This window comes from Talpa occidentalis, unplaced genomic scaffold (assembly GCF_014898055.3).
Source record: "Talpa occidentalis isolate TD23 unplaced genomic scaffold, MPIMG_talOcc4v2.1 talOcc4.7, whole genome shotgun sequence".
Taxonomy (NCBI): domain Eukaryota; kingdom Metazoa; phylum Chordata; class Mammalia; order Eulipotyphla; family Talpidae; genus Talpa; species Talpa occidentalis.
This window is the reverse complement of record NW_023605083.1, coordinates 11443953-11458431: the sequence shown is the minus strand read 5'-3', so window position 1 is coordinate 11458431 and position 14479 is coordinate 11443953. Positions and strand designations below refer to the sequence as shown.

Below are 14479 nucleotides of genomic sequence, written 5' to 3'. Positions count from 1 at the left end.
GAGACTTAACCCCTGTGCCATCAGGGAGGCCCTAGGCCCTGGCTCTTGGGTTGATTTCTAGCTGTTGATGTTTGCCCTTGCCAGCCTCTTTTAGCTCCCCAGCACTTGACTATGGATATCTGCTCCCCAGTATCCTATTGTTTTCTGGAGGAAAGCCCCTCTGTTTTATATGCCTGGTTGTATGCATTCTCCTCACCAGTACTTTCCCCAGGAATTAGATCCCCTTTGTGAGTGTGAGCCTTTCATTCACCAAAAAATGACTCCATATCACAGCCATTCTTTGATTTCTGACTTATTTTTAAAAAGGCAAAACCCCCAAAATTCTCATTTTGCCAAGTCCAGATGGCAACAATTAAGTAAGTCTGACTAGAAGTGGCTGCTTGCCTTTTCTAGTTCCCAGGATTCTTCTTATATCCTGCTCGACCTCTTCAGGTATTTGTGTTTGCAACTCTTGGTCACAATCTTCCTTCACAAAACTTACAGTGGCAGGTGCAACAGTAGAGAGTTACATTGCTTGTGTTCTGAAAAAAAAAAAAAAAAAGGAACTGATTTTATCTGAAATAAGTTACCTTTTAAAATTTGTAATTCTGTGACCCAGCCAGCATTACTGATATTGATAATGCTTTCTAAATGGAATCAGCAAGGCCCTATTTTAAATGTTTAAATGTAGCAAATAACTTTGATTATACTGTACTTTATGACTTAAACAAAGTTCATCATTCATTCTGCATGGTTTGGAACACCACCAAGCAGCAGATACATTTGAAACTTAAAAACAAATCTTTTATAATGAGAGTAATCTTATAAACTAACTACATTTAGTAAATTGAGGTTAACAGTAATTTGTTGATGTTAACAGTGTTTATTTGTTGAAATACGTAAAGTGAAATGAAATTAATTCTGAAAGATTATCTTAGCTATAGTTGGAAAGTGAAATTTAACTATTGAATTATATTTCTAAATTAGTTTTTTTAAACAAATATTTCAATTCAGAAGCTTTTGTTAGTATAGACTTTTTCAAAGTATGGAATTTTTATCAGAGGTAAAGAAGATCATTGCATGATTATAAAGGGGTCAGTTGATCAAAAAGATGTCTTCTAAAAGTTTAATGCCCTTAATAACAAAAGCTTGAAAATACATGATGCAAAAAAACTGATGGAACTGTAAGGAAAAATAGAAAAATTTACCATTATAATCAGAGATTTCATTACAACTCTCTTAATAATTGCTAGAACAGTGAACTTCCTAGTCTCTGGAACTGTGAGAAATAAATCTCTGTTGCTGTGAGTCACCTTTATGCTATTCTGTTGTAGCAGCCTGAATGAACAAGAGAGATACAAACTTCAAAAGTTAACTCAAGAAGAAGCTGGAATAACTCTATTTTGTTAAAGAAATTGAATTCGTATTTAAAACCCTAACCATCAGATAGAATCCAGATCATTTCACAGGTGAATTTTACCATACATTTAAGGAAGACATTTATCAGTGACAAACTCTTCCAGAAAGTTGAAGGGGAAGAAATTCTCTCTTAATTTCATTCTGTGAGACTAGCATTAAATGGATACCAAAACCAGATAAGAAAACTACCATCCAATATCTCTTATTAATATATATATAGTATTTGAAAAAAATTTTTAAGGAATATAATTTAAGACTACATAAAAAGAATAATATATCATGATTGAGTCAGGTTTATCTCAGAATTGCGGAGTTTGGTAATAACCTGAAAATTAATCAGTGTGTTTGATTTATTAAATAACAGGTAAAAAAAACCCATATGTGTTAGTGTATGATAAAGAAATTGTGTGATGAAATACAACATCTGTTTCTGATAAAAACCTCAAATAGAGGTTTCCACTTCTCTCTTTCCATTTATTTATTTCAAAGAAGTATGTATCAGAGCAACCTCCTTGCAGTTGTCCCTCTAACACAATAAATATAATTACAATTATATCATCCATTCGACCATAAATATAATACTTATACTATGGTAAGTTGGCATATTCTTTTCAAAAGATCAAAGGTAACATATAACAGTAGTTACGCAGGCAGTTTTATACTCTGCTCCAGAAAGTGGACTTCGGCAATTTATTTTATAACTTAACAGAAGATGAAACATTTGATAAGGAGAGATCCTTTTGAGATACTTTTGTGTGTGTGTGTGTGCAAAGTATACAGAATACTCATAATTGTAATTATTTGGGAGTGTGCGACTCAGAGGCATTAAATGCATTAGTACTTGTGTATTAAATGCATTAGTAATTGTGTAGCCCTTACCACTGTCCTGCCCAGAACTTTTCCATCATTACCAACCTAAATTCTGTACCCTTAAAAAGTAACTCCACATTGTTCCCTCTCCTTGTAACCTCCATGCTTTTAGTTTCTTTTTATGAATTTGCCTATTTTAGGTACTTCATATAAGTCAAATCATATCAATTTGTCTTCCATGTCTGGCTTATTTCACTTAGCATAAGGCTTTCTGTGTTCATCCATGTTGTATCATTGATCAAAATTTAATTCCTTTTGGCTTCCCCTGGTGGCGCAGCGGTTGAGCGCTGGGTTGCGAAGCTGCCCGTAGCCTCTGCGGCGCCGGTTCGATCCCCGGCTGCTCCCCGGCCACCGGAGGAGGGTCCCACATGGCGCGCAGACCTCTCCTGCCTCCCGCTGCTCCCCTCAGCAGTGTACTTCGGTCCTTCTGCCTGCTCTGCTCCCCGCTCTGGCTCTGGTGAATTCTCTCACCCTCCCGCGCTTCTGACTGTACCCAGTGCTTGTATAAATAAATTAATAAATAAATCTTTAAAAAAAAAAATTTAATTCCTTTTATAACTGAATAATATTACATTGTGGATAAAATGCGGATAAACCACATTTTGTTTAGCCATTCTTTTATTGATAAACATGGTTTATTTCTTCCTTTTGGCTATTGTGAATAATTCTGCTATGACTGATAATGTTGAGTGTCTTTTCAGGTGCTTTTAGTCATTACTAGCTTCTTCGCTTACCATTTCTCTTGAATACTAGTCAATGCTATAAGCAATTAAAAAAAAAAAGGTAACCTACACTGGAAAAAAAGAAGTGAAATTGTTGTTATTTACAGACACGTTATTACCTATGTAGAAAATTTATGACATCTACAACAAAGCTCTGGAACTAATAAGCACCTTTAGTAAGATTGTACTATACAAGATCAGCATATAAAAATTATATTTCTGTATAGTAGCAGTGAACAATTGGAGATGGAAAAGGCAAACAATATCATTTACAATAGCATCTAAATTAAGCACTTAAGGTAAATCTGACAAAAGATGTGAAAGACTTATGTGTTGTAAATTGGGAATTTTCATTTAGAGAAATTTTAAGATATAAATAAATGCATGGATAAACATTATTCTTCAGCTGGAAGACTCAATATTATGTTTAATTTAAATCTTGACTCTACAGATTCAACACAATTCCCTTTAAAATCCTAGTAGATTTTTCTTGGAGGGTTGATGTTTGCAAACTAATTCCAAAATGCTTATTGCAGTGCAAAGGATCTAGAATAGTCAAAGCAGTTTTTGAAGAAGGACAAAGTTAAAGACTAACTACAAGATTTCAAGCTTTATTATAAAGCTACAGTAATCAAAACCATGTGGTACTAATAAATAATGATTCCACAAGCATGATCCATAGAAGAATAGATTAACAAAGTGGTTTTCATCAAAAATAAAAACTTCTGCTTTTCAAAAATTACCATTAGAGAATAAAAAGACATGCCACAAACTGGAGAAACTATTTGTAGAGCAGATAGTCTCTGGAATAAAGAACTTTTAAAACTCAATGATGAGTAAACAAACAACTCAGTCAAAAATGGGCAAAAATTTGAACAGAAACTTCCCTGAAGAAAATACATGAGTGGAAAATAGACACATGAAATAATGCTCAGTATCACTAGTATTGGAAAGATGCAAATTAAACTGCAGTTATATGTTATTATAGAGGTATTAGACTATTTAATGGTGCAACTTTTAGCATGTTGGAGAGAGTGTGGAACAATCAGAACTCTCATACAGTGATGGTAGGAATGTAAAATGGTATATTCTACAAAATGATTTGGCAGTTTTTTAGAACTATATACACCTTCCAGGTAATAAATACAGCTTAACCCAAGAATTTACCCAAAATAAATGAAAACATATGTCCATAAGGTTTGTATATGGGTGTTTATGTGACAGACTTACATGTAACACTGAAACTCAAAATAACCCAGATGTCTGTAAAGGTGAGTGGATAGACATATTGTGGTATTTTCAATCAGTAGACTAATACTGAGTAACAAAAAAGGGTGAACTTACTGATATAAACAACGTGGATGAATCTCAAAATAATTATGATGAGTGAAAGAAGAAAGACTACATAGTGTATGATTTGATTTGTGTCAATTCTAGAAATGAATCTATAGTGGTAGAAAGTAAATCACTCATTGCCTGGGAAAGGAAAGGTAATGAAAGGGGTACCAGGAAATTCTGGGTATTGATGGTTATGTTCACTGTCTTGATGATGGTAATGGTTTCACAGATGTATACATTTGTGAAAACGTACCAAAATGCTATAAATAAGAGCATTTTACTTAAAATTTTTAATAAGATTTATTTATTTATGCATACAAGAACTGGGGTACAGGCTAGAGTTGTGGGGGGGGTAAGAGGATTCACCAGAGACAGAGTGGGAAACAGAACAAGCAGACTGACTGAAATACACTGCTGAGGGGAGTCAGGACTCGCCCAACGGGCAAGTCAGGAGAGGTCTGCTGCGCCATGTGGGCAGCTCCCTGGCCGGGGATCAAACTCGTGCTGCAGTGGCTGTGGAGAGCTTCATAGGTTGCGTCTTAACCCCTTGCGCCACCGGGGAAGCCCCTTACTTAAATGTTTTTTAAAAGCACATAAAACCTATAGAAATATTTAAAACCTCAGAAGCTTTATTTTATTTTACTGAGTTTAAAGATAATAGAAGTCTTGTTTCAGTGTTCATGTTCTTTAGGTTTCTAACATGTAAGACCAAGTCTCTTAATGTGTATTTTATATAATTTTGTCTTTGGTTGTGTTTGTGTTTTTTTATGTTTATGTTTGAAATATTTAATGATTCTTAAAACCACTTATTTTACATGGTGTTTACATAAAGTTTCATACCTATTAGGGATATACTCATAGTTTTATTGTTAAGAAACTGGTTTAAATATGTTACTGGGCCTCCCTGGTGACGCAGCGGTTGAGCGTTGGGTTGCGAAGCTGCCTGCAGCCTCTGCAGCGCCGGTTCAATCCCCAGCCGCCAGGCAAGGGTCCCACATGGCGCGCAGACCTCGCCTGCCACCCGCTGCTCCCCTCAGCAGTGTACTTCGTCAGTCTTCCTGCTCTGCTCTCCCCTCTGGCTCTGGTGAATTCTCTCACCCTCCCGTGCTTCTGACTGTACCCAGTGCTTGAATAAATAAATAAATAAATCTTATATATATATATATAAAAAAAGATTTCTAGAATCAAAAAATAAGTAAATAAATATGTTACTATTTATTTTTGTTTGTGCTAGACCTGACTTATTCATGACATACTCAATTTGTTTGTTGAAATGTCAAACTTAGTTCTGGGAATTCTGTAACTTAAAAGAGAATGATTTTTTAAATAGCCTGAGTATTGTTCATTAAGTGCCTTTTACTCCAAGGAAAGCACCATAGCTCATCTCTGACAGTGTGATTAATCTTTTTTTTTTTTTTTTAAGATTTATTTATACAAGCATTGGGTACAGTCAGAAGCGGGGGAGGGTGACAGAATTTACCAGAGCCAGAGCAGGAAGCAGAGCAGGCAGAAGGACCGAAGTACACTGCTGAGGGGAGCAGCGGGTGGCAGGAGAGGTCTGCGCGCCATGCGGGAACCTCACCCGGCGGCTCGGGATCGAACCTGTGCTGCAGAGGCTGCGGGCAGCTTTGCTGCCCAGCGCTCAACCGCTGCACCACCAGGGAGGCCCCGACAGTGTGATTATTCTTAACATAACCTTAGGCAGATGAAAGCATCAGAGTTGCTGTTCAGATGAGTTGATGCTATAAATGTGTACTGTTATAGAAGGTGAAAACAGAGAAGATGATACCAAAGCAGGCTTTTTCTACAGAATGACAATTCAATTATAAATTCAACTGGAAAGTGGCTAGTTGATCACAGTTAAGTTGCACGTAATTTTAGTGAGTCAAAATAAATCAATGTCTTTTTTTTTTTTTCCTTATTCTAGGAAATAAAATAGCAGCCATGATAGAAGACAAAGGGCCTAGAGTGACAGACTACTTTGTCGTGGCAGGCCTCACTGACACATCTCTTCTTTTGGATCAAGAAATAAATCGCTTAGATACTAAGTCAACTGGACCTAAAGCTCCAATTACAGACATTGCAGTTATTATCAAATCAGCTGGGGAAACAGTACCTGAAGGTTACACCTGTGTCGAAGCCACTCCATCAGCTCTCCAAGCAAACTTGAACTATGGAAGTCTGAAAAGTCCAGAACTTTTCCTTTGTTATAAGAGAGGGAGAGATAAACCACCCCTTACTGACATTGGGTATGGTACTTACTCTTTTTTTTTTTGCTATAGTGAGGGGAATAAAATTTGTGGTACAGGGGAATAGAAACTTGATATTCTTTTTTTTTTAAAAGATTTATTTATGCATACAAGAGTTGGGGTACAGGCCAGAGATGGGAGGGGGTGAGAGGATTCATCAGAGACAAAGCGGGGAGCAGAACAGGCAGACGGACTGAAATACACTGCTGAGGGGAGCAGTGGGCGAGACAGGAGAGGTCTGCTTTGCCATGTGGGTTTCTCTCTGTCTGGCCGGGGAATGAACTCGTGCTGCAGAGGCTGTGGATTGCTTCATAGGGCGGTGCTTAACCCCTTGCGCCACCAGGGAGGCCCGAAACTTGATAGTCTTGATGGTTGTATTACTGTTACCTCAGCACCAGTGATAGTAAGATACTGCATATCACTCTCTACTTTTACTGAACTTCTTGGCATTGTATTTGAATCGTTAGATCATTTTCTTTTAAAAGGATGTTGAAATGAAGGCATTAGTTTGGAAATATGAATCCATTTGTTTTGTACCTTTCAGATAAGCTTATTAATTAAATATAAAAGAACAAGAAACTGTAATAACAGACAGTTGTTTGTAAGGTGCTATTTAAATTATGTAATGATTTTTGGCAAACCCTGAATTTTTTAACAGAGGAGCATTATACAGTTGTGCTGTGTGGTTTTGTTTTGTGATAGGAGAAAAATATTTATAGTTTAAAAGTGTACTTATCATGTATTAATAGTTAATATGAAGTCCACAGCCAATGAAGAGCACTTTTCTTTTTATAAATGCCTTTTTCCAAACATGTCTATGTTCACTTTTTTGTACAGATGTGTTTTTATTTTTATTTTATTTTAAAAGATTTATTTATTTATTTATATAAGCACTGGGTACAGTCAGAAGCGTGGGAGGGTGAGAGAATTCACCAGAGCCAGAGCAGGGAATAGAACAGGCAGACCGAAGAAATACACTGCTGAGGTGAGCAGCGGGCGAGATAGGAGAGGTCTGTCGCTCCATGTGGGATCCTTGCCGGTGGCCAGGGATTGAACTGGTGGTGGAGAGGCTGCGGGCAGCCTCGCAGCCCAGCGCTCAACTGCTGCGCCACCGGGAGGCCCTTATTTTATTTTAAATGTCTAATCTCAATCCCCAGAACCTGTGAGTATGTTACCTTTTTTTTTTTTTTTTAAAGATTTATTTATTTATGCATACAAGAGCTGGGGTACAGGCCAGAGTTGCTGGGGGTGAGAGGATTCACCATAGACAGAGTGGGGAACAGAACAGACAGACTGACAGAAATACACTGATGAGGGGAGCAGCAGGCGGGACAGGAGAGGTCTGCTGCGCCATGTCGGTTGTTCCCTGGTAGGCCGGGGATCGAACTTGCGCTGCAGAGGCTGCGGGTTGCTTCATAGTGCGGTGCTTAACCCCTTGAGCCACCAGGGAGGCCCCCAGGATGTGTTTTTAGAAGACTTGTAATACTTCCCCATGTATAGCTATCAAATACTAAGATAGTTGTTATAATTACCATTACTTCAGAAAAACATATTTTTGGTGTTTGAGAGCATCTCAGGAAGTATATCAGGAGCAGCTTGCCCTTTTATTCAGATAGTGCAATTGGAATTTTGATGAGAATTGCATTTAATTTATAGGTCAATTTGGGAAGTATAGCCATATCAAATTGTCTTCTAACTTAAGAACATTTAAATGTCTTCCCATTTATTTAGGTCTTAATTTCTTTCAGTGGCGTTTTGTGGTTTTTAGTGTACAAGTCTCTCCCCTCCCCCCTGATTAGTTTTATCCTTTTGTATTTTATTGGGTTATTTTGGATTCTATTATAAATGTATTGTTTTCTTAATTTCCTTCTTGGACTGTTCCTTGCTTGGTATATAGAAACACAGCTGAATTTTAACTTTACCTGTTAACCCTATACATCTCAAAATTATGAAACAGATTGAATGGGTAATGTCAAAAGCATTAAGTGACTGAATTATCCTTTAATGGGACTTTTCTTTTGAGGAGGGTGAAAGAAGTTAAAAAAGTGTGAAAAGAAATTATTGGTTGGGCCTCCCCGGTGGTGCAGTGGTTGAGCGCTGGGTTGCGAAGCTGCCTGTAAGCCTCCGCGTTGCCATTTCGATCCCCGGCTGTTTCCCGGCCACCGGAGGCAGGTCCCACATGGCGCGCAGACCTCTCCTGCCGCCCGCTGCTCCCCTCAGCAGTGTACTTCGGTCCTTCTGCCTGCTCTGCTTCCTGCCCTGGTGAATTCTCTCACCCTCCCGCGCCTCTGACTGTACCCAGTGCTTGTATAAATAAATAAATAAATCTTAAAAAAAAAAAAAAAAGAAATTATTGGTTGCAGTAGAGTGAATCAAGACCTATAGTGATTTTACTGTCAGTTCTTTTTTTTCTCTATGGGTTTCTTAAGGTAGGTAATAGCCATAGAAAGATGGGTATAGGATAAAATTTTGGTGGTACCCATGTCACTTGAAGGGAAGCCAGCCAGGTACTTACCTTGTGTTCCAGTCCTTACAGTTCCCTCTGTTGAGACTGTCTTTTCACATCCTTCTCCTAATATCCTCATCATAAATTCATAATTGAAAGTATGTGAAGCTCTTTAAGATTATTTGTGCAAAATATAGTGATGATTTATGTCATACTTAGATGCTTTCAGATTGCAGTTTGCTTTTTCATATAGTCATGTGTCACTTCACAATGTTTTGATCAGTAATGGATTGTATCACATATATGACAATGGTCTCAACAGGCTATACCATATAAGCTTGGTGTGTAGTTGGTTTACTATCTAGGTTTGTGTAACTGCATTCTCTGATATTTTACAACAAAATCACCTAAGGATTTGTTTCTCAGAACATATCCCAGTGATTAAGCAACAAATGATTATATATCTTGCAGTTCGAGACTTCTAATTTCTATAATATTTTGCTGATCCAGGTTTGTTCAAGTATATGTTTGTCATTAAACTAGTCATCATGGTTAATATTTTTCTCCACATCAAATAATAGTCAATATTTGGTGACTTAAATGTTTTACCCTATCCTCTAATTAAGTACACTAGATTTGGAGAGCCTGTAGTCACTGTAAAGACAGTCACCCATCTCATTTAACTTAATATGAAACATCATTGCCAGACTTTTGACCTTTTTATTAATAATAGGTTGTTTTTTTGGGGAAAGGATTTTAAATTGAATATGTGAAATCTGATATTCCCATAGAACTTAATACCAGTACTCTATAAAGTATTGTGTAAATAAGACAGTGTTATTTTTTGTGTTTGTTAAGATAAAGATTTATAGATGACCATCCAAATTTTATTTTCCTTCATTCAGTTTCTGATTTGTCCTTTCACTGTCTGTTTTTACAAAACAAACACATATTTTTGTGTTTCTGTTTCTTCCTCTTAAGCAAAATGTAAATAGTGTATACACTATTTTGTACTTTGCTTTTTTCAGCTAACAATATATCATAGGGAATCATTCCCTATCTAAACGTTGAGATCTTTCTCATCTTTTTTTTTTTTTAAGTATCTGTGTAGTACTTATTTGTATGGATTCACTGTGCTTTGTTCAGTCAAACCTCTATTGATAGACATTTGGGTTATTTTCAGTCTTGTCCTTTTACAACAACACATTGGTAAATTACTTTGTTCCATATATGTTGTTCCATGTATGTGGAGGTATAGTTTTAGGTAGATTCTAGAATGGACTGGGTGGATTGAAAGATGAAGACATGTTTAATTTTGTTAAATGTTACCAAATTTTCTTCCATTATGGTTATGGAATTTTACGCAGCCACCTTCAGTATTTATGAGTTCTTTCCCTTCAGTCTCATCAACAAAGTATGTGATCAGATTTTGAATTTTTGTCAGCCATTTATTCTGTTAATTTATTCTGTTTTAAAAATAGGATTTGGACCTTTTGATTTTTTAAAAAAGACTTTTTATGAACTAGGAAGGTGAACTTTTTGTGAAATAAGCCCAATCCAATGTTTTGTCCAAGTTTGTCTGTCTTTTAACTTGGCTTATGGTGGTTTTTTTCATGTAAGATTTAGCATATGTTGTTTATTTTCTTATTCTTTCCTTTAGTGCCTCTGAATTCTGGGTCTTAGTTGAGCTTTGGCCACTGCTTGGTTTTATTTTAAAGTACTAGTATCGTTTCATTGTTTACTTCTCCTTTCTGGTTTATAGTGTAAATATAGATAGAATTGCATTTTTTTCCCAAATGGAAATTAAGTTATGGAAGCACTGCTTATTAAATTTTAAAAGTTAATTTTTTTCTCAGTGTACTGAGCTATCACCTTTATCATATAGTAGATTTCTTTTGTATTTATTATTATTTCTGCTTACTCATTTATCAGTCTTGTCTTGACTTAAATATAGAGATGTTATACTATATTTTATTTTATTTTTATTATTATTTTTTTTATGATTTTATTTATTTTTATGCAAGAGCTGGGGTACAAGCCAGATGTGCGGGAGGGTGAGAGGATTCACCGGAGACAGAGTGGGGAACAGAACAGGCAGACTGATGAAATATACTGCTGAGGGAAGCAGTGGGTGAGACTGAAGAGATGTGCGGTGCCCTGTGGGATTCTCACCGGCTGGGATCGAACCCGCACCACAGAGACTATGGACAGCTTCACAGCACTGCGTTTAACCCGCTGAGCCACCAGGGAGGCCCTATACTATATTTTCATATAGGTACCCCCTGTGGTTGGAAAGTAGAACATTCTTATTTGGTATGATTTGACAATTACTATTTTGGGCCAGGGGATGCTATTAACATTAATTTTTATAAAAAAATGTTTGAGAGTTTCCCAAGCCTAAGAAAGAACCTATCAAATCATGTCAAATAGGAAGTTCTACTTTCAGATAGCAAGGAAACCTTTATTTGGTTGGGCTTGAGCAGCTTCATTGAGTTACAATTTGCATTTCACACAATTCACCCATCTAGAGTGTGCAGTTCAGTGGTCTTTAATATATTTATGCAGTTACAGTTATCACAATTTTAGAATATTTTCATCATTCTAAAAAGAAACTCCATACCTGTCAGCAGTCAGCCTTCAATAGCCCTTCCCACTTTCTAGCTCTGTGCAACCACTAAGCTACTTTCTTCTATAGATAAACCTGTTACTTTCCATGTAAACAGAATCATGTTGTCTTTTTTATCTGGCTTCTTTCAGTCAACATATTTGTAAGGTTTATCCATGTTGTACCATATATCAAAATTTCATTCATTTTTATTACTGAGCAATATTCTGTTATATGGCTAGTCCACATTCTGTGTATCCATTCATTAGTTGATTGAAATTTGCTTGTTTCCACTTATTTGATATTATGAATAATACTGTTATGAGCATTTGTGGATCATTTTTGGTGTAAATGTATGTTTTTATTTCTCTTGGGTGTATACCTAGGAGTAGAATTGCTGGGTCATATGAAAACTATGTTTAACCCTTTGAGGGACTCTCATACTTTCCCAGTTTTTATTTCCACAAGCAATGTATAAGAATTCCAGTATCTCTTTATCTCCACGCTTGTTATTGTCTTTTTGATTAAGCCATCCCAGTGAATGTGAAAGTGGTGTCTCATTGTGGTTTTAATTTGCAATTCCCTGTTAGTGATATATTAAGCATCTTTTCTTGTGCTTGACCATTTGCATATCTTCTTTGGACAATTATCAATTTAGATTCTTAACTCATTTTAATAAGTGTTTTATTTTAAAACAATTTTAGTTGTTATAAGGATGATACAGAGATTTCCCATATGTCCTTTGTCAGCCCTTTGCCCATTTTTAAATTGTATTAGTTATCTTTTTATATTGCATTATAAGAGTTTTTTACATGTTCTGAAAAGAATTCCCTGATTAGATACATGTTTGCAAATATTTTCTCACACTCTGTGGATTATCTTTTCACTTTCTTGATAGTATAAATTCTAACACAGAAGTATTAAATTTCGAAGTCCAGTCTGTTTCTTCTTTTGTCTTTTATTTTGCTGTCATATCTAAGAAGGTGTTGTGTAACTCAGAGTGACAAAGATTTATTTCTATGTTTTTTCCAAAAGCTTTATAGTATCAGTTCTTACATTTAAGTGTTTGATCCATTTTGAAATTTTTGGTGTGTAGTGTAAGAAGGTGTCCAACCTGTTCTGCATTTAGGTATCTTGTTACCCCAGCACCATTTGTTGAAAGGACTATTCATTTTTTTTGTTTAAGATGGGGGGAGTTACTTTTTTTTTTTTTTTAAGATTTTATGTATTTATTTTTGCATAGAAGAAATGGAGTGCAGGCCAGAGGTGCAGGGAGAAGGGGGGGCGGTGAGAGGATTCACCAGAGATAGAGTGGGGAACAGAACAGGCAGATCTACTGAAATACACTGCTGAGGGGAGCATTGGGGTGAGACAGGAGAGGTCTGCTGTGACATGTGGGTAGCTCCCTGGCCTGGCATTGAACTCTGGCCATTGCTATTGGCCTTCACAATGATAGCACTGAGACTTAACCCGCAGGTCACCAGGGAGGCCCAGAAAAGACTCTTTACCACCACTGAATTGTCTTGATATTCTTGTGGAAATCAATGATCTGTAAATGTAAGGGATTAATTCTGTATTCTCTATTCTATTTCAATGATCTATGTATTTTTCTTTACTTTTTTTTAAAGATTTATTTATTTATGCATACAAGAACTGGGGTGTAAGCCAGAGGTGTGGGGTTGGGGAGGGGTGTTGAGAGGATCCACCAGAGAGTGTGGGAAGCAGAACAGGCAGATCTACTGAAACACACTGCTGAGGGGGAGCAGTGGTTGAGACTGGAGAGGGCTGCTGTACCTTGTGAGCTGCTCCCTTTGTGGCCAGGGATCAAACTCAGGCTGCAGTGTCTGGCACTTTCTTTAACCCCTGCACCACCAGGGAGGCCCCCATCTATATATTTTTCATATGCCAGTATCACATTGTGTTGATGACTGTAGATATATAATACGTTTAAAATAGGAGAAGTATGAGTTTTCCAACTTCCTTCTTGTTTTTCCAGATTGCTTTGATTATAATAGGTACCTTGTACTTACATATGAACTTCAGGATCATGTTGCCTGTTCCTACAAAAAGGGACAGCAGGATTTAGAAAGGAATTTTATTGACGGTAGATCTCCTTGGGGAATATTGACATCAATATTAAGTCTTCTTAACCAAGACCATGACATGTCTTTTATTAGCTCATCTCAAATATCTTTAAACAGTGTTTGGTCATTTTAGTCAAAGGATTTTTAAAGGTAAAATTTTGACATGTGTTATAAAAGAAAATTTTGTGAAAACATCTGAATACTTGATAAAACGTATACGGAGTCATCTAAAGATGTTTGTGTTGTTGCCCCTTACCTATTTTATATATTTCTTCTAAAAAGCAATGAACAGTTATCTGATCCTATTTATACTTCTTAGAGCTATATTCTAACTATTGAAAAATAGTAGTTAAGAGCATTATACTTCCCAAAGTAATAATTTCAATTGGGTTTGTAATTAAAATTTGGGGAACAATAGGGAAGACCAAAAATTTTTATTTTGTTTCAAGAAAACCAGCGTTAACCTGAAATGTATTTACCTATCTTTGTATTTGTTCCCTCCTTGCAATGCAGAGTTTTATATGAAGGGAAAGAGAGGCTTATTCCAGGATGTGAGGTGATCCAAGCCACACCCTATGGTCGCTGTGCCAATGTCAACAATAGTTCAACCACTTCACAAAGAATCTTTATCACTTACCGAAGGGCTCCTTTAATTCGACCCCAGAATTCCCTGGCTGTAACTGATATCTGTGTTATTGTAACCAGTAAAGGAGAAACCCCTCCTCATACTTTCTGCAAAGTTGACAAAAACTTAAATTGTGGAATGG

The 14479-nt window shown here is 36.5% G+C and overlaps 1 protein-coding gene across 3 annotated transcripts in view; it reads left to right on the top strand.

Moving 5' to 3' along the window:
- Nucleotides 1-14479, top strand: part of DENND4C (DENN domain containing 4C) — an 80678-nt gene that overhangs the window by 5995 nt on the left and 60204 nt on the right. For all 3 annotated transcript variants that reach the window (XM_037495120.2, XM_054689780.1, XM_037495121.2), the window contains exons 2-3: nt 6256-6577; nt 14226-14478. In XM_037495120.2, the coding sequence (XP_037351017.1) occupies nt 6273-6577; nt 14226-14478 (558 nt within the window). In that variant the 5' untranslated portion in view covers nt 6256-6272. The remainder of the gene's footprint in view (nt 1-6255; nt 6578-14225; nt 14479) is intronic.